Consider the following 24,349-nt stretch of genomic DNA (forward strand, 5'->3'; position numbering starts at 1 on the left):
AAAACAAGACAGACTATGAAGAGACGAGACAGAGAGACGGACAGAGAAAAGGAGGGGAGACACGGAGAGTGTAGATGCCAACACAAGGCGATGGTTCTGACAAAAGTAACCCAAAGAAACAAGACGTGAAATCAAAAGATAAGAGAAGGGACAGAGACGTCATACGAGTTGCTGCGGCTTCGGCTGGGACAGACCTGAGAATGGCCAGGGACACATTCTGTTTCCAGGGGCTGTCCTTTCGCATGCCTATGCCAAAGCCCGAACGGAAGAACAGCTCCCCCGTCGTCACCAGGTCGCACTTCTGCGAGGCCTCGAACTCCAGCACCGCTGAGTCCCAGATGAAAGCATGCAGCTTGCTGTTGGGGGGAGTGCGGGGGAAGCGGGAGGGGAGGGGGAGGGAGGAGGAAGGGGAGGAGGGGGTTACGGTGTAACAGTACAGTGATTTACAGACACATTTGTGACTCCCCGCCCACCTCTCTTTCTTTCTCTCTTTCTCTCCTTCTTCCTTTCTCTCGCAACACGATAAGGTGTGCGTCGGTCGGTGTTTACCAGCGACTCCCTACCGCCACCTAAGGCCCCCATCGAAATCCAATGCCGGACAGACGACGCCGTGTCCCCCATTGGATTCCCAACCCCCATCTCAGAGATGTTCGTCTGGGGTAAAACCTGCCAAAAGTGGTGGCGCTGCTCGGATAAACGTTAGCTCAAACCTCAACCGAACCAGGCGGTCCGCTCACACTGACTCCACCCACGAGCATCTGTCCCTAGAGCCCTGGCTCGACCCGGGTCGATGGACCTGGAGCAGACGGAAGGCCGCCGTAAGCTCCCGCGGTAAGCTTCCGGCCGCTCCCGGAGGTCCATTTAGCCCCCCGCGGCCCTGCGCCGCTACAGGCGCCGGCTAGCCTCTCCCTCGGTGCGTCTGCCTGACAGGCTGAGCCGCTGGCCGAGAGCCTGCCCTGGTCGGCCCCTCGGGGCCGAGACTCACTTGTCACGCACGGCCTGGATGGCCTCGGCGGCACTCTCATAGTTGTGCTTCTCCATGTGGCGGTACATGGTACTAAGCTCCACCTGCCGCCGGAAATAGATGTCCACAGAGCTCTGCTTCACCGTGGCGTAGATGAACTTATCCGAGGGGTTCCTCAGCTGCAAGTGGGGGGGTGGCGGTTGTGGGGGGTGGTGTGGAAGGCGGGTGGTGGTGTCGGTGGAGGTGTAGAGGGGGGTGTTGAAGGTTAAGTGGGTGGGTATGGCGGTGGTGGTGGTGGTGGGGGAGGTTGTAGTTTGGAGGTGGTGAGGGGGTGGAGGTGGTGGTGGATGGTGGAGGTGTTGGTGATGGTGAAAATAGTGGTGGCGGTGGTAAAGGTAGAGGTGGAGGCGGTAGTTGTGGTTTTGAGGTGGTTGGGTTGGTGTTAGTGATAATGGTTATGAGGAAACAGAATTGTATTAACAGGGAGCAAAACTCCGGAATGTATTCTTAGTTGTACTACTGTATATAACAAGACTTGTTATATATAAAACCAGTGAAGGTGAAAGACATACTCTCGGGTCATTGATGCCGGTGATGCGCTCCTCAGGCCGGTCCAGCACCAGGAAGGCAGCCAGGTTGGCAGTATAGGAAGCCACTATTATCATGGCAAATCCGGCCCACACCATACCAAGGATTCTCGCTGAGAAGCTCCTCGGTGCTCCTGAACAACATGATGTGTGTGTGGGATTCTGCTTTTTTGCCCTTAAATCGAGTTATTACATTATATACCTTCCCCCCCACCCCCCCTTCTTTTGCATATTATACAGTTTGCATATTACATATCATATACATTTTCACATTTTGATTAGACGTTTTCCAAGTTCAATCACAAAATTCGAAACATTAAATTACAATACTTATCAAGTGACTTATGAATCCTAATAAACAACACTCCCTGTCTCTCTGTGGTTCGTCATTATTTTAAAAGCCATACACATGAGTTCTCTAAACGAATTGTGTTGACTGAAGTCCGAGTACACATCATTATGCTCTATTTGTTTGTTTGTGTTTGTGCTGCTGGGGGAAATCAATGAGAGCATCATATTGTATGCCATGAAAGCACGGTTAATCAAAGCGTGTCAAAAAACAAGGTGACACACATCCAGGTCCACAATGAGTTTACATAAACAACCTGAACCTTAGAAGACAACCATTATACACATGTATAAGTATATTATATAAAACAAGTAGCTCCACCCCTTGATCCTGATTGTAAAATACATCAGATAAGCACACATCTGTGACTGAAATAATACATTTTTGGTATAAATGCACGGCCAGTCTTAACGTTGTCAACCTCAAAAGTGTTCTGCTGCGCTATCATTTTGTGAAATCTTACTAGGAAGTCTTTCGTAACCACTTGAGTTCAAATGGACTTCAACACGCCCCAAGCTGTTCTTAAATCACTGTATACCACGGCCCCTAGCGGCTTATTGCTTGAACAGACCGAGTTGCGCTACCTTCTCCTATTCCAGAATTCAGCAACACTCCCCAGGAGAACCACATGGCAGACGATAAGGTGAGGGCGTCTTCTTCTTCCTCTTCACTATTCACTTTAAACCTTCCAAACGGGCTGGAGGAGAGAGAGCAGATTGGGAGGGTAGCAGAGAAACACGTGAGGCATCTCAGGGCCAATCAAGGAGGGGAAAACCCTGGCAGCTACCCCCGGCAGGAAGGGGAGATGGGGGAGATGGGGAGATGGGAGGGCAGGCAAAGCAAGGAGGGGAGCTGATCCCGTGGACAAACACTGGCGGTGAGATGGTTGGAAAGCGATCTTCACCTCTGCTGGGTTTTCTCTTGTCCAGACGGAGAGAAGATCTGGCCAGTGATCAACAGCGCTTATATATAGATGTATAAATAAACACTACAAGCTATAGACAAAAACTTATCCTAATCAACTCAGACACTCGTAGCATTCATACCCTCTCCGATAAACACACACTTTCCCATCACACAGACACACACACGCACACTCTCCCCTCACACACACACACACTCTCTCCCCTAACCCACGCATGCACACACACACACACACTTTCTCCTCACACACACACACTTTCTCCTCACACGCACGCACGCACACACACACACACGCACACACACACACACACGCACGCACACACACACACACACACACACACACACACACACACACACACACACACACACACACACACACACACACACACACAAACACACACACACACACACAAACACACACACACACACACACACACACACACACACACACACACACACACACACACACACACAGGTGGGTCCCCTTGTACCTGAACCGGTCTAGTAGGTAAAGCATCACCGCCACCACATGCACCGACAGACCCACCAGTAGCCACAGTGTGCTCTGGAACGGCTGCATGAACGAGTCCAGCGTACTGCGCGGTATTTCCTGCAAACAAACACCCAAGACTGTTATTCCTTATCGGTGAGGGATTAATGTACAGGTACAAGTACATTTATTTTATGACACTTTATGCAACAGTCCCACTCGGCTGCTCTGAAATCACTGTCTGCAGCACCAACTCTGTCTCCCTGAAGAAAACGATGGAAAAGTTGTACTGCATTCAACATTGGTCCGATTTTATGTTCGATAGATATAAATAATATAAATAAAAGAGAAAAGCATGATGGTTCCCCTTCAAAGAGCCCCTGCACTCCCCCCAGGTTATTTAGCCCTAATAAACCCTTTTAAATTGATGTCCACTTTGTGGGGTTGTCTATGTCCAGGTGTGATGTGATCATAGATTAGATTTGAGGGTTGCTAGTAATAATGAACCTGGTTTTGAAATAGGAACCATTTGAACTATGTGAATCAAAGTGGCCGAAATCTCTCCAATTTTGTGATTTGTTTTTGGCTTGTGTTCCCAGCTGGAGGTCATGACCTTTGCGTCTATGTACTGTCAACAGTGGGCAGAAGGCCAAGGGCTATTTTTGTAAAATCCAATAAACCCGACCCATGTGAGTTGGCCAATTGACCCCATTTGTTGGTATCCATGACACCCACTGCATACTGATAGCCGTCCCGCACCACCGGAGAATAGTAAACATGACCGTGTTCTCCCTTTATCTATGGTTTTCTGTATTTTGTCATTGAGCAGAAGCTTCTATCCAAAGCTACTGACAACAAATTCAGAGTCAGGTCATCAAGGAGCTGGTAGGGGCCGGGAATCTAGTTACTTTAGACACTTAGTTTCAAGTATAGTTTCAATAAAGTAGTATAAACTGTGAATGATTTCAGCCTCATCTGTCTATAATGGTTCGATTTGAATAAAAATATATCCTATTATTGTTAAATAAAGATGAAAATATATATATATTCTGTGTTCTTTGGTTGTTTTTTAATTTCCCTCCTGACAAAATGACATTGTAGCTCCTCTAAACGCATCTTGCTCCAGGATGTGTGCAGGTTAGAGCTGTTCCTCTCCGCTCTCGGTAGAGCGGTAAAGAGGTTGACCCAGAATTAAGAACACACACACGCACACACACACACACACACACACACACACACACGCACACACACACACGCACACACACACACACACACACACACACACACACACACACACACACACACACACACACACACACACACGCACACACACACACACACGCACGCACACACCCATACACAGACACACACTCACCTTTTTAACAAGGATGGTGAGGCCCTGGTATTTGAAGGGCTTTGAGAACTCTATGTACTGGGCCCTTTCGTTGTTGATGGTGAGCGGGGCCACGATCATGTCTGCCAGCCCGCCCAGCAGCTCCCCCATCATGCCGTTCCACTCCTTCTTGTTGCTGTTATTCACCTGGGGGAGCACGGCATGACAACACAATAAACAGAACTCCCATCAGGCCGGGCTCAAACATTAATATTGGGGAAGTGGGAGGTTGGGAAGTCACTCCACTCAACAATAACTAGGTATACAGGATGTAGCTGGTGAAGGTTATACTTGTGTTTTGATAGCTTTATCAAGTACACTTTGTTAAGGTTCTCCTTTAGAAAAAATATACTTATGTATTCAACTTGTGATCTAAATACTTAAACATATACTTACACATTATACTGATAAATATAAGTATGATTAGTAGAACTGAAACTCTAGTACTGTGAAGTGAGAGTTTGGAGTGAAAGTGAAACCAGTTCTAACCCATCTGTAATATATGATTTGTCCAGATCATCTATTCAGATGAGTGTTATCAGCATAGAGCTGATGACAACCGGAATTGTGCTGGTCTGAAATGGATCACCTATGGCAATATTTCCCATGCATATTTTTTTAAATAATAAATCTATGTGTGGAGAAGTGTTTAAAACAGGCACACTACTGATCAACGTCACCCTTCTCCAGCAGGAAATGCCCTAGTAGCAGGACCAACGGGCACCAAGGGATCTTGTCTCTACACCGGCTTATTGGCCGATTTAGTTAGAAAGTTAGTAACAAAAATAAAACAAGGCAGCATTCAAGGCAGATTCAAATAATATGTTCCCCTTTAATAATAAATACAATTCATAATCAGAATAATAATAATAGAGCAATTATAAATGCTATATTTATTATTTAAGGGGCTTGCAAATTAGCCAGTGTTGAAAGTGCTACATCATGCATGAGTAGTGAGCTTATTGAAGTTATATCTTATCTTAAGGCAGGACAGCCTTCTTAAGATAACTCTTATCTTAAATAACGTCATGCATCATCTCGCGATAGCGGATGTGATCTACGAAACCATTTTAAGAGTGATACGAAATAACAACCGACCCGCTCTTGCGTTCCAAATTTCCCATCAGCCACCAGGTGAACTTCGTAGGTGAAGTTCATGGTCATCGCCAGCTTGATCAGCAGGTCGACACAGAACCCGTAACAACATTGCGGTACGATTGGGCGTCCTGTAACCGGAAACCGGGCAGGGACACAAGTTACAATCATCCCAAGGGATCGAGACTGGCGTCAACATTGTAGTGTGTGGTGATTGGGTGGGGGAGCGGAGGCACTTCATGACCAGGCGGCCGGGCGGGCAAACTCCACAGAAACACAACACAGAGCGACGCATGGAGACACGATGTCACATGACTGGAAACACATACACACGCACACACACACACTCACACACACACACACACAAACACACACAAACACACACGGACACACGCACACATGAAACACACATGGAACACACACCTTGCATGGACGCCCACAACGCACCCCCCCTCCCACCACCCAATGACGACACACACGGACAAACGATATGGCACACACATAGACCCCCCCCCCCACCCCACTTGTCAAGCTTGTTACACCCCGACACACACGCCCACTCCCCATCCGCCCCCCCCCCCCCCCCCCCCCCCCCCCACACCCCACACACAACTTGCATGAGACCCCACAGCCCCCACCACCCTCCAACCCTCCCCTCACCCCACACCAAATCACACAACCGCACACACAACTTGCATGAATGCCCCCACCCCCACACCACAACCACACCCACAATGCCAATAAACATCGGCATTGATGCATGTCAATGATCATTGGCATTTATACACACACACACACACACACACACACACACACACACACACACAAACACACCCAAACACACATGGCACAGGCGTCCCCGTGCATACATATATAGATACCTACAGCATATATATGCATGCATCTCCTGGTTGATGGTTGTTTTGGCGGTGGTTGCAGTAAAAGCACGGATGACATCATAAACGTCCCTGTTGTGTTACCTGGGATGGTTTCATTGGGCCCAGTGCAGATCACCTTTTTAATTAACACCCCGTTTAATGTCATCTCCTCCTTACACGTGCCGTCCAGACTGGTGGGCTTCACGTACACAAAGGGCTCCTGATGGATGGTCACGATCTGGGAAGGAGGGTGGCGGGGAAAGAGGGACAGAGAGCGCAGGTTCACAGGTTTATCTGTGTGGGTGCTATATATATATGCTCTCTTTGCTTTCGCATTGATCGACGCTGAATATACTTAGAAACGGTATTCGCATACACATTCTGTCCAGGTTTGGAGTGATGGGGAGGAGGGAAAGTGAAAGTGAAACCCAGTCTTTGATCCATAGCCCTGATTCATGAATTATTTATCAGACGTTGTCACCCCTGGCTCCAGCTCAGCCCCTAGCCCCACTCCCCGTCGGCCGCTGGCTCCTCCGCCTCCCAGGTGATTACGTTCCTCACTTATCACCCCTGATGATTCCCATGTCTGCTCAGCCCTCTTGTATTTAGGCCTGCCTTTTTCTCTGACCTTTCTTCGTTTACATTGTAGCACGATGATTCTGAGTGTGGAATCAAATAGTGAGATTCCTACTGCGATCCTGAAAGTTTGTGTTCACACCAACATCAACTGATTGGCCTCAGCCAGAGCTGCACCGTCCATCTGGCAGGCCGCGGGCTCTCCCGCTGGGCCCACGCGCCTTTGGGCCGACAACTATCTTTGCTGTCATTGTTATTGTGTATTTATTTTGTCTGACGGCTTATAAAACAGGTAGATCGGCGCCGTTGTTTGACACCGGGCCAAGTCACATATCTAAACCCCTCCCCCTTTGGGCTCCCCGCCCTGATGAAACATATCTAAACCCCTCCCCCTTTGGGCTCCCCGCCCTGATGAAACATATCTAAACCCCTCCCCCTTTGGGCTCCCCGCCCTGATGAAACATATCTAAACCCCACCCCTTTGGGCTCCCCGCCCTGATGAAACATATCTAAACCCCTCCCCCTTTGGGCTCCCCGCCCTGATGAAACAGCACATCAGCAGAAATAGATAGGGCATAAACAAGGGAGTGGCGGGGAAATCACCAGGGAGAGATGTTGCGAGCCAAAGAAAAGACAGGCCCCTCAGACAAACGCTGCCATATGTGCCAAACGGACTGATTTGTTGATCTAATCTTCAGCTTTAGTCCCAGTCCATCCCTGTTCTCAGCCTCACCTGAAAATCGCTTCCACTGAATGTCAAGGTAATGGAAAGAATAGGTATTAGGTTGAAGATGAGGCCCCTCCCACCTAGACGTCTTGACTGGTCTGCCCTGTGAGCAACGATTGAAAATCAAACCATGAAGGAGGTTGAGGATCAATCGACCCGGTCCCATGGAGTCCCTGGAGCCCCAAGCCCTCCACTGGGAGGGGTGGATCTCCCCTATACCTTTAGACGAGTGGACATCTGGAAGCCTCTGGGTTTCTCTGTCTCTCCTCCAGGCCAGATGATCTTTCTCTGGTTGTTCATCACCACCTGCCAGGAGGAGGAGGAGGAAGAGGAGGAGGAGGAGGAGGAGGAGAAGGAGGAGGAGGAGACAGCTCATCAGTCAAAGTGCCGACTCATCGTTTAAAAGCTAAAGCTAAATAAGCTAAAGGTGCAGATTCTAAATGGGTTACACTGAATATCATTAGCCGGGGCATACATTGGCAGGTTGCCAATTGTTCCAATTGTTCCAGGGATTCAAAGGATATTTTGACTTATATCTATGTAGTATAACTTGAGTATTCAGTATTTAATGAATAAATATATCATAATTTAGCATTGTTCATAGATACTACACAAAACACCTTTGAATGGACACTGTACGTTTCACTTTAACCTTATGCAATCCATATTTTGGAATAGCCAGTGTAGCAAATGCTATATCTGGTGTTAATAATGAATTTCCTAAATTCCACAATAAGCAATATATATTTTTCGCCCTTATCGTTGATCTCAAACAGTCCCGTGAGCCATAAATGTTCCTGTTTTTATACAGAAAATAGTTTTCCTACAAATGATACTGTCGGGTTCTTGAGTCAGCTGACCTGCGTTCCATTGTAGATGCCGACTTGAATGAGACGGCGATTCTGGTAGTTCAGGATGCTGTAGTGAGCGTATTTCCTGTCGCCGTCATCGTTGAACTCCACTCTTCCTGTGAGGCCTTCTGGGTACTTGGAAGACATCAGTACTCTGTCGCCGTGGGAAACGCAGAGCATCATTCGAGGCAAACAGGTAGGACAAGTGAGACGCCCAGATTTTGGTGTGAGGGGCGATGATGTCTCAAATGTCTCATCTCCAGGCAGATTTAGAATTTCAAAATACTTTTATCACCGTTACCATATACCCCAAATTCATCAAGCAATAAGCAAAAACATCATTCATACGTTCATTCTCCCAAGTATCTCCCCGGCAGATGTTGGTTTAAAATATGCCTGTGACAAAATATCCATCAAACATTAGGACACGGTACCGTTTAAACAGCGGCCCCGTCTTCCAGATGTTGGTGTTCCCAACGCAGCCTCTAGGGGGCTCTGTGATGTTCTCCTTCTCAAACAGCTCCTGGATGGACTGAGCCACCACCGCCACCGCGTCGGCGATGTGCGCCGACTCGTTCTTCCCGTTGATAAGCTGGAGGCCGATGAGACCTGTTTCCCACCACCCCCGCCACCCCCAACCGGAAAATTACCACAGAAGAAGAAAAACTAAATCACCACCGTGTGGTGCAACCGACGCACCAATTGGATCCCTGTTTGCAATGCACATCAAACCGAAAATGAAAACTTATAGGGGCCTCTTGAAAGGACATCCGGGGGAAAAGGTCGAACATCAATCATGTGAGCCAGCCTAGCTTACAGGGGGGGGGGGGGGGGTTGTGCTGACCTTTGACCTGCTGGCGTGGTTTCGAGGTGAGGCAACGTGCGCAAGACGGTAAAGAGCATCATGTCTTGATGTTGCTATGGCGACCTTTTACCCAGCATGAGCAGAGCGTCCCTTGAAGTTGGATTTGTTTATTAATTTCCGCTCACATCATGGAGCAGGGTAGGGGAATGAGGGGAGAGCACAAGCGATGCATTTTTAATGCATTGTGTGTTTTTTTTACACAGCGGGGGGGGGGGCGTAACAAGGGGTGGGTGGGGTACGGTGCAGTACAAACACACTGCCCTGCCTGGACCAGCAGGACAGCACACGCGTTTGGAATATATAAAGCCATGACCACACAGAGTAATCCAACTTCAGCTAAGTTTTCTGATTGCAATAAGGTCCGTTTATCGCAGGCTCCTGACAGAGGAAGGGGAGTTGGACACAGGACAGGACATTACAGGACGTTACAGGACGTTACAGGACATTACAGGAAATGACAGGACATTACAGGGCTGTACAGGACAGTTCAGGAGACTATATGACAGCTGCGGCAGAACGGTACAACACTGGATGAAGACACTTCATTAAGGAGTGTGTTTTTAGTGCCATGGGTGGAGGTGGGGTTCGAGACGCCTGACAGCTGTGAGTAAATAAAAGTGACATCATCATCGTGAGACAGGCACGGGAGCAGACTCTGGGGACATCGGGTAACGGGGGTTGATAATTAAGTTGTAGCTTACCATTCTAACTCAGATATACCTCAGGGAGGCGAGAGGGGGGTCTTAAAACTCCCTTCATAATGCATGGGAACCGGGCTATTAATATAGCAGAGTGGCACAATGCACTCAGCACTGGCAGCCCTCACTGTGTGTGCGTGTGTGGGTGTGTGTGTGTGTGTGAGGGCTTGTATGTGTTTGCAAGTGTGTCTGTGTGTGTTTGAGTATCTGTGTGCTTGTATGTATGCATATATGAGTGTGTGTGCTTGTATGTGTCTCTAAGGATGTTTTTGTATGTGTGTGTGTGTGTGTGTGTGTGTGTGTGTGTGTGTGTGTGTGTGTGTGTGTGTGTGTGTGTGTGTGTGTGTGTGTGTGTGTGTGTGTGTGTGTGTGTTTTTGAGAGTGTCTCTTTGTGTGAGATGGTAAAAGAATTGCAAAAAAAAAAGGATGAAATTGAATTATAGATGAAATCCAAACACATTCATCCAGGATATACAAAAATGTCCCATTTAAACCTTTAAACACAAATGATGCTTAAACGTTTAAACGCTTAACACACAACAAGCACTTAGTAGCTATCCCGCTAACGTACGCAAGCTAACCATTTCACCCGTGGGGGTTCATCCCATTTGGCAGCGGTGCGTTCATCACCAACTGAAAATCCGGTAACGTTAAGTCAGTTCACGTTGTTTACTACGTTATTTTCCACCCCCGGGGGGGCGGGGGGTAGGAACATACCGTCTGGCGCCTCGCTCAGGGCTTTACCCGACATCTCGCGTTCGCCCACCAGCCAAACGTAGCCAGAGCCCGTCATGTTGAGGAGACGCGCGGCTTTGTAGACCGCCGCCGCGTCCTCCTCACTGCGGACACACACAACGCCGCGCGGGACACATAAAAAACACAAACAGCAGTTAGCACTGTTGAAACGGTTTGTGACGCTAGGTTGATATCGAGAGTAACATGGAAAGACAAAATTATGGAGAAATAGTGAGTCGAGAGCGGCGAACGATTGCTAGTGGATGTCCCTGATAAGTAGGGATGGCTTTTGGACCAGAGGAATCAGGGTCAGTGCCCATGGGCCTCTGACGGCGTCTGACCGCTGGCAGCTGGCCTTTGAATCAGCCATTTTGATCATTTGAGAGGGTTTAAGGGTCCCCGATGGTTAATGAGCTTATGGGTGCTGGAGATAAAAAAGAATCCCTCCAACGAGGCCATTTGGAGGCAAGGTGCCCAATGGCATATAACATTTTTTTGAAGAGATTTTCAAAGGATTATTTACTTATTTTCTGCATTTTGACTAACACACTCATTAATGAGAATTAAATTGTGCAAAATCTTTAAACTCCTTTCCGTTTCCCTTAAAATGTAAGGATTAAAAAGTATTTTTTAAGAGATGAATAGCGTTTGAAGGACAACGCTAACACCAGGGGAGACATATGTATTGCAGTTGTTCCAACTGCCATGTCAGTTGTAGAGCAGAGGCTTGATAGTTGTTCTTTTCATCTTTAATCATCATGGGACCTTGTGGTCAACCCAACTTTGATCTATGTTTGGTAATTGAATTAGCGTCTGAAGAGTAATGGGGTTGTCCTCAGGTCTTAAAAGGGTGGATGTTCTGAATGAAGATGAAGAGCACAAACGGCCGATCTTCTGGATGAGGAAATATAAGGACCGAGAAAGGCCTAATTTCTACCACTGTAATGATAAGCCATTATAAACCATTTAAATATCTACCCTGTAGTGACATCATAATTGGGCGTGTCCAGTACTAGGATTAGAGAGATCAGAAATCGGCTGGACCACCCTCCCACTCGTCATATCAAAAGCAGGGCCCTTCTAAAATGGCGGATGTTCTGCTTCATCAAATCAAATCATACTTTATTCATAGATCGCCCTTTGAGGCAAGCAAAGGCAATTCAAAGTGCTTTACAGAATAAACACAGATAGATCTCATTATGTATTCATATATTCATAAAATAAATTCTTAAATACGACTCCCCGCATACGAGCGAGGCTCTAAATGGCGGAGGGGGGGACGTGGTCACCTGGCGGAGAGGATGATGACGCGGGCCTCCAGCTCCTTGGCCTCCAACAGCAGGGCCGTTAAGTTAGTCTCCTGGCTGAACTGGAGGACTTTCTCTGCCTGCGATCGAGGCACAAGAAAGGTCAAGCCAGCTACTTTTCCCTTAAGGAGGACACCATGCTCACCTCGTTGGTTTACCTGCCCCTCTGCCACGTCGGTTGGTGGTGTTTTGGTATTTTTTTCAGAAAAAAAAAAAAAATACGGAGATAGAGTGCTACCTAGTGGTAGTGGTTTAAAAAAAATATAAGAAAAAAAGTTTTGAAATAGAAATGCGATCCGGGGGGAATCGGCTGAACGGAACTAAAAAAATAAAAATAAAAAAAGCTTGGAGGGAAAAAAATCATCTAGCATTTTTTTGTGGCATGCAAACTGAGGATTGTCAAGGCTCCGGGGGAAGACGTGCATGTTAGGGCGAAGGTCAATGCAACCGGGAACTAAAAACAGGTGAAGGGTTGGGGTGAGGGAGAGGAGGACAGGGGTGGCTGGTGAGGGGGTTACTTTTTTCCCTCCCCCGAAAAAAATTAAAACTTTTGTCGAAAAGTGTGTGTGTGTGTGTGTGTGTGTGTGTGTGTGTGTGTGTGTGTGTGTGTGTGTGTGTGTGTGTGTGTGTGTGTGTGTTAGGAGGTAGCGCTACACGTCAAACAGGAAGTAGCAGCCTTGTTCCACGCCATCGGCTGCTCAGCGAGGAACGGTCATTGTTCCGGTGTGTGCTTGTGTGTGTGTGTGTGTGTTTGTGCGTGTGTACATGCATTTCCTGGAAAATGAAAAATGATAAAAGCGGGACGAGGAAAGGGGGGGGGGAAAGAGGGGGAGGGAGGGGGGGGCGGCTGCTGTTCACTCGTTTTTAGTATTTTTTCTTTTTTTCACTTTTTATTCCTCATGGCAAGAAAAAGGTCATTCTTCGGTGAAATCATAGGGAAATGCCTCGAAAGTAAAAGAAAATCAAAATCAGAAAACACGTGCTACCAAGAGAGAGAAAGGGTGGGGGGGGCAATTCTGGGTCGGCTGGTGGCTGGAAAGATTTTTTTTCTAGTTGCTACGTTTGGAGAGTTGGTGGGCGGCGTGCATTGACCATGCAAATATACCTTGGGTCCTCGCTTGTTGTCATAGGACAGTTGGTCGAGGTTTTCATAGTTCCTTTTTTTATTCTGATGAGTAATGTGCACAGAGAAAATATGCAGACACAGAAAAATATTATAAACAGTTGAAAATGGAAGGGCAGTAAAGCATTCCAACAAATCTCCCACTTTTCTGCTTCAAATCGGGACCTTTAGACGTGGGGTTCGCAAAGAGCAACCAGAGACAGGACGAGGATGGCATCTCTCTTTAGCGTTAAAGGTCCTTCCGCTGTCAACATCACAACATTGTTTAAACAGATGTAGCACAGCAAACACCCATCAGGGAAATATATCTCTGAAACAAGTCCTCGTTTTCACACTTCCACCCTGAAACATCAAACACATTGTTTCGCCCTTGTTAACCGTCACCATTTTGTACTCTTGTTTGTTCCGGAATGTTCTGTTGGAACACACACGGGAATACTGCTTTTTAGACAGGCAGCCATTTTACAGCAGAAGACAGAGTCCTTTTGGTTCACAGATTTCTCCTGCTACTACACCCTCGACTGAGCACACCACAGCGCTCTCTCTCTCTCTCTCTCTCTCTCTCTCTCTCTCTCTCTCTCTCTCTCTCTCTCTCTCTCTCTCTCTCTCTCTCTCTCTCTCTCTCTCTCTCAAAACCGACATTGATCCATGAAGTTGTCTGACCCAGGAGTCTTCTATAATCAGGTCATGATATTTGCCGCATTATGTTTTTAATTTCTGACGTTAAACATAACACTTGTGAGTCATTACCATGACAATGTGAACTGGCTTACATTTAACAGCTCCAAATCTCGCTCGATGCGTGCAGAGCATCTGCTTTGGTTGTGAAGTGTAATAGGTAATCATTGCCTCTTGTTAATAAGACCTTGGAAGAGAACATTGTAACTGCAGGACTTGGTTGCCATGGGATTGAAAGGGATAATGTTTCAATAAGATGGCCTTAAAAACAGCCTTTGGTGAAAAATCTTTTTTCTTGCTTACTAACGTCTTAGATCGAACAATGAACGTGCCAACTAGATTGAAGAGTTCCAAATTCACCTTCAACTAAATAATTCCTAAATCTGCATTTTAAAACTTGTTGCTTGAGGGCAATGTTTCCATAGTAACGGTAACTCAAAACGTGTATTATCATTGTCCATATATTGTATATTGTGCATCCTCAAAACTGCTCAGTGAAAATCGTGTAGCAATGCGATTGTAATTTTGTAACTGAGGAAGTTGATATAACCTGAGGTTAAAAACATCACAAATCCCATCAGACACAGTCCTTAATCTTCCCTCCATGGGAATGTAACAGTGTCACCAAAACTACCAAACAAACACAAATCACAACAGCATCAAACAGCAGCCAACGCAATTCAGGACTTGTATGTCGCGTATCGCAGGTGTCCTCGCCTGCCGGAGTCCATTAACCTATGCATCATGGCATCATGGCATCCATAAACCTACACACCATTTTCCTACGCGGCCAATTACTGATCCCATAAACCGTGTAATACAACGGCAGTAACAGACACACTCAAAAGGGAACATACTGCCGTCATTAAGAGCGATGTGTTACGTGACCAAACATCTGGCTAGCCTTAAAAGCCTGTTAGGTGGGGGGGGGGGGGGGGGGGGGGGGGGGGGGGGGGGGGGGGGGGGGGGGGGCAAGCGATGGCGGCACTGATGAATTGACGAGCGGGGGCTACCGGGGGCTACCGGGGGCCCCCGCCGCCCCGTGGATCCCGGAGCGTGTTCCACTTTAAATAATTCAACCGGGCTTCTGATTTAATTACTGCTCCAAATCAGAACTCATTCCACTCTGAAACACAATTACACCAACAAGCCCCATAAGGGAGGGGGGACCAAAGGCAAGCAACTGCCAAGCGGCCCAAATCCACATCCCATGATACACTCATGCTAGTAGTGGTATCTGAGTCCCTCTTCCTCCCATCCCCAAAACAAGAACGCATCATCATCTTCATCATCATCATCATCATCATCATCATCATCATCATCATCATCATAATCATCGTCATCTGTTGAGGCTCAATATAGCGTATCGCTCTCCACTGACCCACATACACAGCCCAGAGCCAAAAAACATCCTCTATCTTCTATGGTGTTGTCTTTAAAAAGCATAGCACGTGCATCACATCTTCTTGCCTAACGAGCCAGATGGCTTAAGACATGAGAGTGCGGGGCTTTTTGTCTCTACAATAAAGCCATCCATCCATCCGTTAAGTATGAACTCTGCAGAACCGGAAACGCAAACAGCACCCGCTCCCTCTACACAGGATAGTGGGGTTTTGACTGCAGGGTATGAAAGGTACTGGGTACAACTGTGGCCAGAGCTTACTTGTGGCCATAGTTGCAAAGGGTGTTCACCTCCCAGACGGAACGTACTGGGTTTGATTTCCAATGTCAGCAGTCTAACCTAAAGTTGCACTCAAATGGTACTTAATCGTTTCTATAGTCGGTGACGGTTTGCAGAACCCCACGTTAAAGTTCCGCTATTTGGCTCCCATCGTGGATAGACACGGGATAATTTGGACTATGGCAAAAAGCAACGTGAGGATGAGTAGAAATCAACGTACAAACTCTGACTTGTCTGAATTACACCACATTAGACGCTGTCGATGTCTTTAGGGAAATGTTAGCAAATGTATACACAATGGTGAGAAAGAGATGTGGCCACACAACGCAAAAGGAAAACGGTTACAGACATAGAGCGCCGCCGTTGTCAAAGCAAAACGTATAGGTTTTAGGCGTACTCGCACGCGCGCGCTCAGACCCCCGCCAGACCCCCCTTTGCAAGACCCTCACCTTGGTCTCCCTCTCCTCCAGAAGAGTCTCCAGTCTCTTCTGGGCGGCCCTCCCCTCGTGGTCGTCGCTGACGATGAGGATGATGTGGTTCCAGCGAAACTCCCGCATCATGTCGAACCACACGTGGGCCTGGTGGGAGTACGGGGGCACCGTCCGGAGGAAGGACAGATGGATGCTCTGGAGTCAGGGAGGAAGGAAGTCAGCTCTGGGGATACCAGACAGGAGAGCACAGAGGGACGTATCTAGACATTTTTTTTAATTCACATTTCTTAAGAGCAAAGGGAGATCAATCCAGAGAATGATGCGCAGGGGAAGCCAGAGTAGAGGAGGAGGAGGAGGAGGAGGAGGAGGAGGAGGAGGAGGAAGAGGAGGAGGAGGAGGAGGAGGAGGAGGGAGGAGGAGGAGGAGGAGGAGGAGGAGGAGGAGGAGGAAGAGGCCAATAGTGGAGGTTTGGGGATGATAGTTGGGTTCGATCCTCAATGTCCGGAGTCCATATGTACTTGTCCTAGAGGAAGATTTTCGTTAATGACTTCACTGAAAGTGGCCTTGGATAAAATATTCTGCTAACAAGGTAAATAATGATTTTCTGGGGACATCTTCGATTCTAAAAGGTTATAGGACAGATTCCCCATGACCTAACCCAGAACTGCTCATTAATGAGCGACGCTTTGGATTTAAACGTTTGGTTTCACTGAATGATAAATAATGATTTTCTGGGGACATCTTCGATTCGAAAAGGTTATAGGACAGATTCCCCATGACCTAACCCAGACCTGCTCATTAATGACCGACGCTTTGGATTTAAACGTTTGGTTTCACTAAATGGTAAATAATGATTTTCCGAAAGAATGATGTTCTAGTGTTTGTCTGCTAGGCAAAACATTCTGAATTTGAAACCCTGTGTCCCCAGTCTACCTGTAGGTATCCTTGATCAGGATTCCCTTATGCCTACCTCCTCCTTTATGATATGTTTCTAAAATTCACATCGCCCTGGATAAATGATTAAACAGTTGTCATATAGTGTGCTGGATTTCACATACCATACATCAGGCTTTGGCTCCCTATATTAGCAACCAGTGGAGCCATGATCCTTCCAGCTTTTTTTGACAGGAGTAACAGGGGATTTAGCCCAGGTGGATCAGCTTGTGGTTATGGCGGTGGGAGTTTGAACTTTTTCTCTTACGTCAACTGTGGCCCGCCCCCTTGTGATGTCACTCCAAGCACCTTACCAGAGGTATATATAGATATAAATGGGCATGTGGGTGTATTGACTATCAAAGGAGATGCACCTGGGCATTTGTCAAACCTAAACATTTTATCTTAATAAATGCTTCTCATCTTAGAACCAACCATGGTAGTTGCTGAAAATAGTACGTACAAGAGTTATTTGTATAGAGATATGATAGAGATGGAGATATGTAAGAAGATAGATGATCCAGAAGGAAAATCAAATGTGTTGTATGCAAAATGTTTGTTATGTGCTTAGAATATTTCTGGAACATAGCATTCTGGTTGCACAGATGGTTCGTCTGTATGGCTTTAGTCCATGGAAAGAAAAAGAGTTTAGTTCCATAAGAGATATTTCGATTTCTTTAGTGGCTTACATTTTATAATTTTTAAAGGTTGTTTAAATGTTCATTCACCCAAAGCCAAACAGACGCTCCTGCCCTGTTTGCAATAAATATATTAGGGGGGTTTCAGTTATAATTTATGATTGCTATGAATGTTTCAGGTGGAAAGCCATTTAATTAGGCCTGTCATAATGAAAAGTGATGGCATGATGAATCTTAGAAGCTTTTCAAACTCTCCCTAGGGTCCTCTATCCTACTACTACTACTACTCTCCATATCTCTCTCACTCAATATTCTCCCCTCTGTATCTCTCTCTGAGAAGTCCTCTCTCTATGTCTCTCGACCGCTCACCTTGTCAGAGTAGATGGACATGCCTGTGGTGAATCTCTCTCTCTTTCTCTTCAGTATCTCTCTCTCTCTCTCTCTAGTTTATATCTGTCTCATGGCCACTCACCTTGTCATGTCAGAGTAATGCCCATGGTGAGTTACTCTCTCTACAGTATATCTCTATGTCTCTTGGCCACTCACCTTTTCAGAGTAGAAGGAGATGTTTGTGCTCTCTCTCTCTCTCTCTCTCTCTCTCTCTCTCTCTCTCTCTCTCTCTCTCTCTCTCTCTCTCTCTCTCTCTCTCTCTCTCGTTCTCTGCAGTGTAACTCGATGTCTCTTGCCCGCTCACCTTGTCAGAGTAGATGGACATGCGTGTGGTGAGGCCAACCACGGGGATGCGGTAGAAGCCGGCGGTGTAGGAGACGGGGGTGGGCGTCAGGTGGTCGTTGGACTGGGGCGGGTGGCTCACCAGGATGGCATACACCTGCCATGGACAGAAGGGAGGCCGTTAGTATCAATGATAATCGTTTTTTTATAGAGCGTCAAAATGCTGCGCAAACAGTTTGAAAGCAACAATAAATTACAAGGTAAGACGGGTAAGTGGTAAAAGGGGTCGGTCAGAAGCATAATAATAAATAACAATACATTTGATTTATATCGCACTTTCTATTGGGAGAATCTCAAGGTGATCTGGCAGTGCATTATAATGATAAAACATAAAGAAGACAGCAGGGAATGCTAGATGGCTAAATGAAAGTGTCACTAAATAAAGTGTCTAGAGTTTGTCTGTTTTAAAAGAGGCCAGTCAGGGGAGCCAAAAGGCGTTCGGGAGGTCGTTCCAACGTATCACTACATTTACTAGGGTCCCACGGAAATACAGCTAGTCACTGTCTGTGGGAGTGTCGGCTAGTTTGTGTTTCTTTCAACTGCCAGTGAGTGAGACGTGATTCCTTCTTCGTTTCATTTTTATTGTCTTTAAATGATTGTTGATTAAAGTTTTTAACAAGATGTCTTCCTTTTTAAAGCACTATGCCTTGGGTTTGAGGGTTGCTACACACTCGCCTTGGGGGCAACAATAAATGACTCAATCATTTATCATTTGTTATCATTTGCAACCTGAGGCTGAGAACCACCAAGGTATAACATGGAAATGTGAATAAATCAAAATTCCTGTGCTGCACAACCAAACTAAATAAATAAATAAAATGGATACAGAGTGCAATGGAATCGCCATTGGAATCAAACAAAAAAATCATTCAGCACAAATCAGAATGATTTTCAACCCCAAAAACGTTTTACCTGCAGGCATCCAGGAACAAGATGCCCAGCCCCTACCTGTTCCCTAAGGACATGTACCTGAATTCCCTGTAAGTCAGTGCGGAAAATCGATTTATATTTGCTTTTTGTTTCTGCTGGTTGTCTGCTTGGCCGTTGATGTTACAGACTTTAGCATTTCTGCTGAGTCTGCTTTCAAAATGTCACAACAGTAAATGCCTAACGAGATCACCCCTTGGGCATGAGAAGAATGATATATATGTATATAAATAGATGTTGTATACAGACACTGTATAGACACTGTGTGTATAGACACTCAACATAGTGCAAGCACAGCAGTCTGCTATGCAGCACTGTCAGCATATAGTCATTGCTTAATCATGACCTTTTCCTCTCCTAACCCATCTTATCATATGCCATGTTCATTTTGTGTCACATTTAATTCAGCTGTTAGATAACAAGATAACGGTACCTTTGGCAAATAATTTCAAATAAACCAAAAATGTTTTATTACACTCATGCTATAATGCAGTATGACATAGTATCTAAACACATACGATTGATTGTTTCAATAAAGCTATTCATCTTCAACATGGACACCACACACAAAAGTAGATCAAGAAGAAAATAAAAGGTGGACATTTTCTCTTCACTTCACTTCTTCTCCGGTCTGATTTCCGCACAAATCATGCAGTCAGCATGAGATAAACAGCAAGACTCTCACTCAGTCTCAACAACAAGATGGCACAGATTCCTTTTCATTCAGAAAGTGCCTGGAGAAGTGTGTCTCCACGGCCCCAGAACGAGGGCCAAAGTGCTGGCACGGCGGAGATGATTCTGGGGCTGGTTGGAGGGGAGCAGCAGCTCCCGTATGGCGGGGTCTTGAACGGAGGTCCTCGTCCAAGCAACCATGGCTTCCAGGCATCACTTCTCTACCATCTGCCCCACCGGGCTCCTACTCCATCAGCAGAGCACCGTGCCCGTCCACCAACACTACACCGTTGGATGCTAACGTGGGCAGAGTAGCGTAGTGGTGATGGGGATATCCTGAATATCAAGCCCAAAAAGCCACTGGGTTCGAACCCCAAGTGAGCCCACTAAGCCGAATACGAAGGTGACCATAGCTGTTGTTGAGGGGATTTTACAAGCTGTATTGAGTCAGGAAACTGTGGCTATGGTTTGTTCGACTAAGATTCAAAAGGTAGTGGGCACTATCCCCCGGAGATACCGACACCATCTTGTTTTAGGATGTTCTATTTTTAAAACATCCTGACAAATACGGCAGTTGAAAGTTACCCACTAAAGCCCACTATGAAGGCATCACTTTACGGTAACCATCACTGTTTGAGTTGTGACTATAGAGCAGAGGTGAGTGGGAGTGGCTTTAGGCCAGGTTGTTCGACTCCCAAGACCAAAGGTACTGGGACCAACCGCCAATTTCTGCATGTCTAACCAGTATGCAGCAAGATGCCCTTACCCGAGAGCTGCTTCTAAAAACACATATCGGTAAACACATTCACTGTAAGTTGCTCTGGATAAAAGCGTCTGCTAAATGACTAAATGTATATGGCCATATGGATAATTGAACACAGACCATTTTGCTAACATAAACACGAGAACCAGCGTAAAGAGTATACAACCATTGTTAGTTGTAATCTCGAGAGTTGCCTGTGAATGCATTTAACAAGCGTACGATAAGCAACGTTGTGCTGCAGTGCGTATAATGCTCGCAGGCTCTATTAGAGACGTGGATTATGCCTAGAAGCGGAGACAACATAGGTGTCCATGTAAGCAGCGTAGCAGGGAGCACGTTGAATAACACAGCTAATGTGTGTGAGTACATGTGTTGAGTTCAATCGCTGTCGGCATGTATGATGCATGTGGGAGAAGTGAGGGTAAACGAGAGAGAGAGAGAGAGAGAGAGATAGAGAACGAGAGAGAGAGAGAGAGAGAGAGAACGAGAGAGAACGAGAGAGAGAGAGAGAAAGAGGGAGAACATCTGCAGAAATAGATGGAGAAAGAAAGGGAGAGAGAAAGATGTAGAGAGAGAACAAGCAATAAACAGGGACAGAAAGAGAGCGAGAGAGAGACAGAGAGATAGAAAAGAAAATGAAGGAGATAGGATGCAGAGATTGAATGAAAGTAGACAGATACTAAAAGAAAGAGAGAGAGAGAGAGAGAGAGAGAGAGAGAGAGAGAGAGAGAGAGAGAGAGAGAGAGAGAGAGAGAGAGAGAGAGAGAGAGAGAGAGAGAGAGAGAGAGAGAGAGAGAGAAAAAGAAGTAAAAGGTAGAATGGGAGAGAAATAAGGAATAGACAGAGAGAAAGAAAAGAGGCAGCAACACAATAAATAGACGGATAACGAAACAAAGAGTGAGAGAGACCTCGAGAGAGACTTTTGTGTGGGTGAGCGGTCTGTGACGACGTAGCCTCGTTAAAAGCCATTTTGGATTTTCCTTTATAACACATGATGGCACATGAGAGGAGGGGAACAGAGCTTGTTGGACATAATGTTATAAATATACATAATGGATAAATACCTATAGTCGATGTGCAACCTGCCTGTCTTCTGAGCTACGATGTGTCTACTAAATGAAGCTTTATCCATGTATCTATGTTATTAAAACACGGTGAGTGCAAACATTCCTTAGAACGGTTTGATTCCCCCTAACCATTGGCTAATGGGTTGAAGTCCTGCTCTACCATTTAAAAAAAACACTTTAACACCCTTAAAGATGTTACCACCAGTGTGTCATCATTTCAAATCTCTAATTCATTGGTGTTCGTTCTCAGGTGCAATCAGCAGTTCTTGCTTGCCCCTCTTTTTTTTTTTTATATATATATAATGGTGTTTGAATGGAGTCTCATGGTTCTCATGCGTTTGTCTCTACAGCAATGGAAAGAAATTCATGAGAACCATCAGACTCAATCCAAACACAATTGGATCAAAACAAAGTGCGGGGACATAGCAGCTTTCAGTGATAGTTGTTGATGTTGTGTGTTCAGTCTAATGGGGCCAGCCTGCTTGGGACAGGATTTTCAATGCAGTATCTGTGTAGTGTACAGCAGAAAGTAGAACAGCCTGGCTATGCAGAACATTATGAATGACGCCTGGTTCATCTCCCGCCCGTGTGTCCGTTTCAGCTCAGTGGATAAGTAGCTCATGGACACGGTTTTGACCTCAGATGTAAGCCTATTTCTGGAGACAGGTGCAAACATCACATGGGCATTGCTCCCCGGTACCTATATGCTGTCCTGAAACCTACTGCAGGATTAAGGAATTGCTTAACCTGAATTCAGCATTCTGAATAGGAATTGCAATTATGAATCTTTAAGGGTATGAATAAAATGAGGTTTGTGTGTTAAAACTACCAACAAACAGAACTTACACACAAATGCGCACACACACACTCGCACTCACACACACACACACACACACACACACACACACACACACACCACACACACACACACACACACACACACACACACACACACACACACACACACACACACACACACACACACACACACACACACACACAAACCACCTTTATATCAGATGGTTTGTGTGTTAAAAGCATTTTAAAACGTAAGTATATTTGTCAGTTTAAAGAGAATTAAAAATGCACCAGATCAATGGCTTTGAGTGACCGGATAATAAACCAGATGATAGATGACCGTAGACTACAGACATTGATTGACCGTTCATCATTGGCGACCCTGCTGTCAGAGCATAACGGGGGAAATTAAGGCATAATGAATCATGGCTGGGCTCGGGAAGACACCCCGTTGACTAAAGCCGTCTAAAACATCTGGTTCTTCTGTATCGCAGCATGGGTGGAGGTGGGGAGTTTAGCCGGTAAATCCCGTGAAATGGACACCCGACCTACAGGGGTAAATGGTAAATGGTAGGGACAGGACAGGCCTGGTGCATGCATGAAGAAGGCGATCATCCAAAGTGTACCTGGCTGGAGATGAGATCTTCGCAGACGGAGAGGGCCATCTGGATGGCGTTGGGTTTATGCGTTACGGAGATGGCGGTGAGCTTGAATTTGTCCCGGCCGTATATCTGGTTGGCCGAGGTCACGGCTTCTTTGAAGACCTGCTCGTACCTCTTCTGGCTCAGGACGGCCCCGATGTTCACTATCTTCGGCTCGCAGCCGGCCCGCGCGCAGGAGCACGAGAGGAGCACCGCCAGCAGAAACACACGCATTGCTCCTCGCGCCACCGACCAACAACAGCCAAACAAACACGGCGTTTCCCGCTCGCTCTTCTCCCGGTTGGCGGGTCGGCTTGTCCAGCACCGGCTCGTGGTGGGAATCACGGAGTTCACCCGCCCGGTAACCGTACGGCTTGAGTCACGCGCCTGCTGGAATTGGCGCTATAAATCGTAACGTGCAATGCGTCGGAATTCCCGTTATCAGTTGTCGTCAAATGCCGCATATGGCGATAAAACTCGTTCAAAAAACTACCTTCATTGTCTTATCCAGAACCTTAATAACTAACGCTAGTCCGTGGCGTTGACTTGGAGAAAATTTAAGCAGTTCGCCGGTCGTCTGTCCAGTGTGAGTGTGTGTTGGTATCGCTGTCACCGACATCCGTGGGCTGCGCGCTCTGCTCATCGGTGAAGTGATTACACTGATGCGACGCTCGCGGCGCAGCGTCTGTCCTTGGTGCTGACAGCTGTGCTCGCGCGCCGCAGCGAGCGCGCGCCTGCGCCGTCACGCTCGTTATACAGGGTGCATTATTTTTTTTTGCTTCAGTCCGTTCTGCTGGAGTGACCGGACAGCTGCAGGAGGTAACGG

General features: G+C 46.5%; 1 protein-coding gene across 9 annotated transcripts in view; it reads right to left on the reverse strand.

Annotated features, from left to right (window-relative positions):
• The window catches only part of grin1a (glutamate receptor, ionotropic, N-methyl D-aspartate 1a), a 37,657-nt gene extending 13,438 nt beyond the window's left edge, over positions 1–24,219 (reverse strand). Inside the window, exons 1-17 of one of the 9 annotated variants that reach the window (XM_030341963.1) lie at positions 23,509–24,219; positions 18,618–18,752; positions 16,371–16,547; positions 13,545–13,607; positions 12,422–12,519; positions 11,115–11,236; positions 9,269–9,443; positions 8,844–8,988; positions 8,203–8,289; positions 6,783–6,918; positions 5,806–5,933; positions 4,690–4,854; positions 3,316–3,434; positions 2,485–2,597; positions 1,537–1,685; positions 986–1,143; positions 195–356 (exon numbers count right to left, since the gene is read on the reverse strand). In XM_030341963.1, coding sequence (XP_030197823.1) covers positions 195–356; positions 986–1,143; positions 1,537–1,685; positions 2,485–2,597; positions 3,316–3,434; positions 4,690–4,854; positions 5,806–5,933; positions 6,783–6,918; positions 8,203–8,289; positions 8,844–8,988; positions 9,269–9,443; positions 11,115–11,236; positions 12,422–12,519; positions 13,545–13,607; positions 16,371–16,547; positions 18,618–18,752; positions 23,509–23,757 — 2,381 coding nt within the window. In that variant the 5' untranslated portion in view covers positions 23,758–24,219. Of the gene's footprint in view, positions 1–194; positions 357–985; positions 1,144–1,536; positions 1,686–2,484; positions 2,598–3,315; positions 3,435–4,689; positions 4,855–5,805; positions 5,934–6,770; positions 6,919–8,202; positions 8,290–8,843; positions 8,989–9,268; positions 9,444–11,114; positions 11,237–12,421; positions 12,520–13,544; positions 13,608–16,370; positions 16,548–18,292; positions 18,329–18,617; positions 18,753–23,508 lie in introns of those variants that run through there. The other 8 variants (XM_030341959.1, XM_030341957.1, XM_030341958.1 and 5 more) reach the window with 8 other exon arrangements.
• Between the last annotated feature and the right edge of the window lie 130 nt (positions 24,220–24,349).

The sequence above is a fragment of the Gadus morhua genome, chromosome 19, assembly GCF_902167405.1.
Source record: "Gadus morhua chromosome 19, gadMor3.0, whole genome shotgun sequence".
NCBI classification, from domain to species: domain Eukaryota; kingdom Metazoa; phylum Chordata; class Actinopteri; order Gadiformes; family Gadidae; genus Gadus; species Gadus morhua.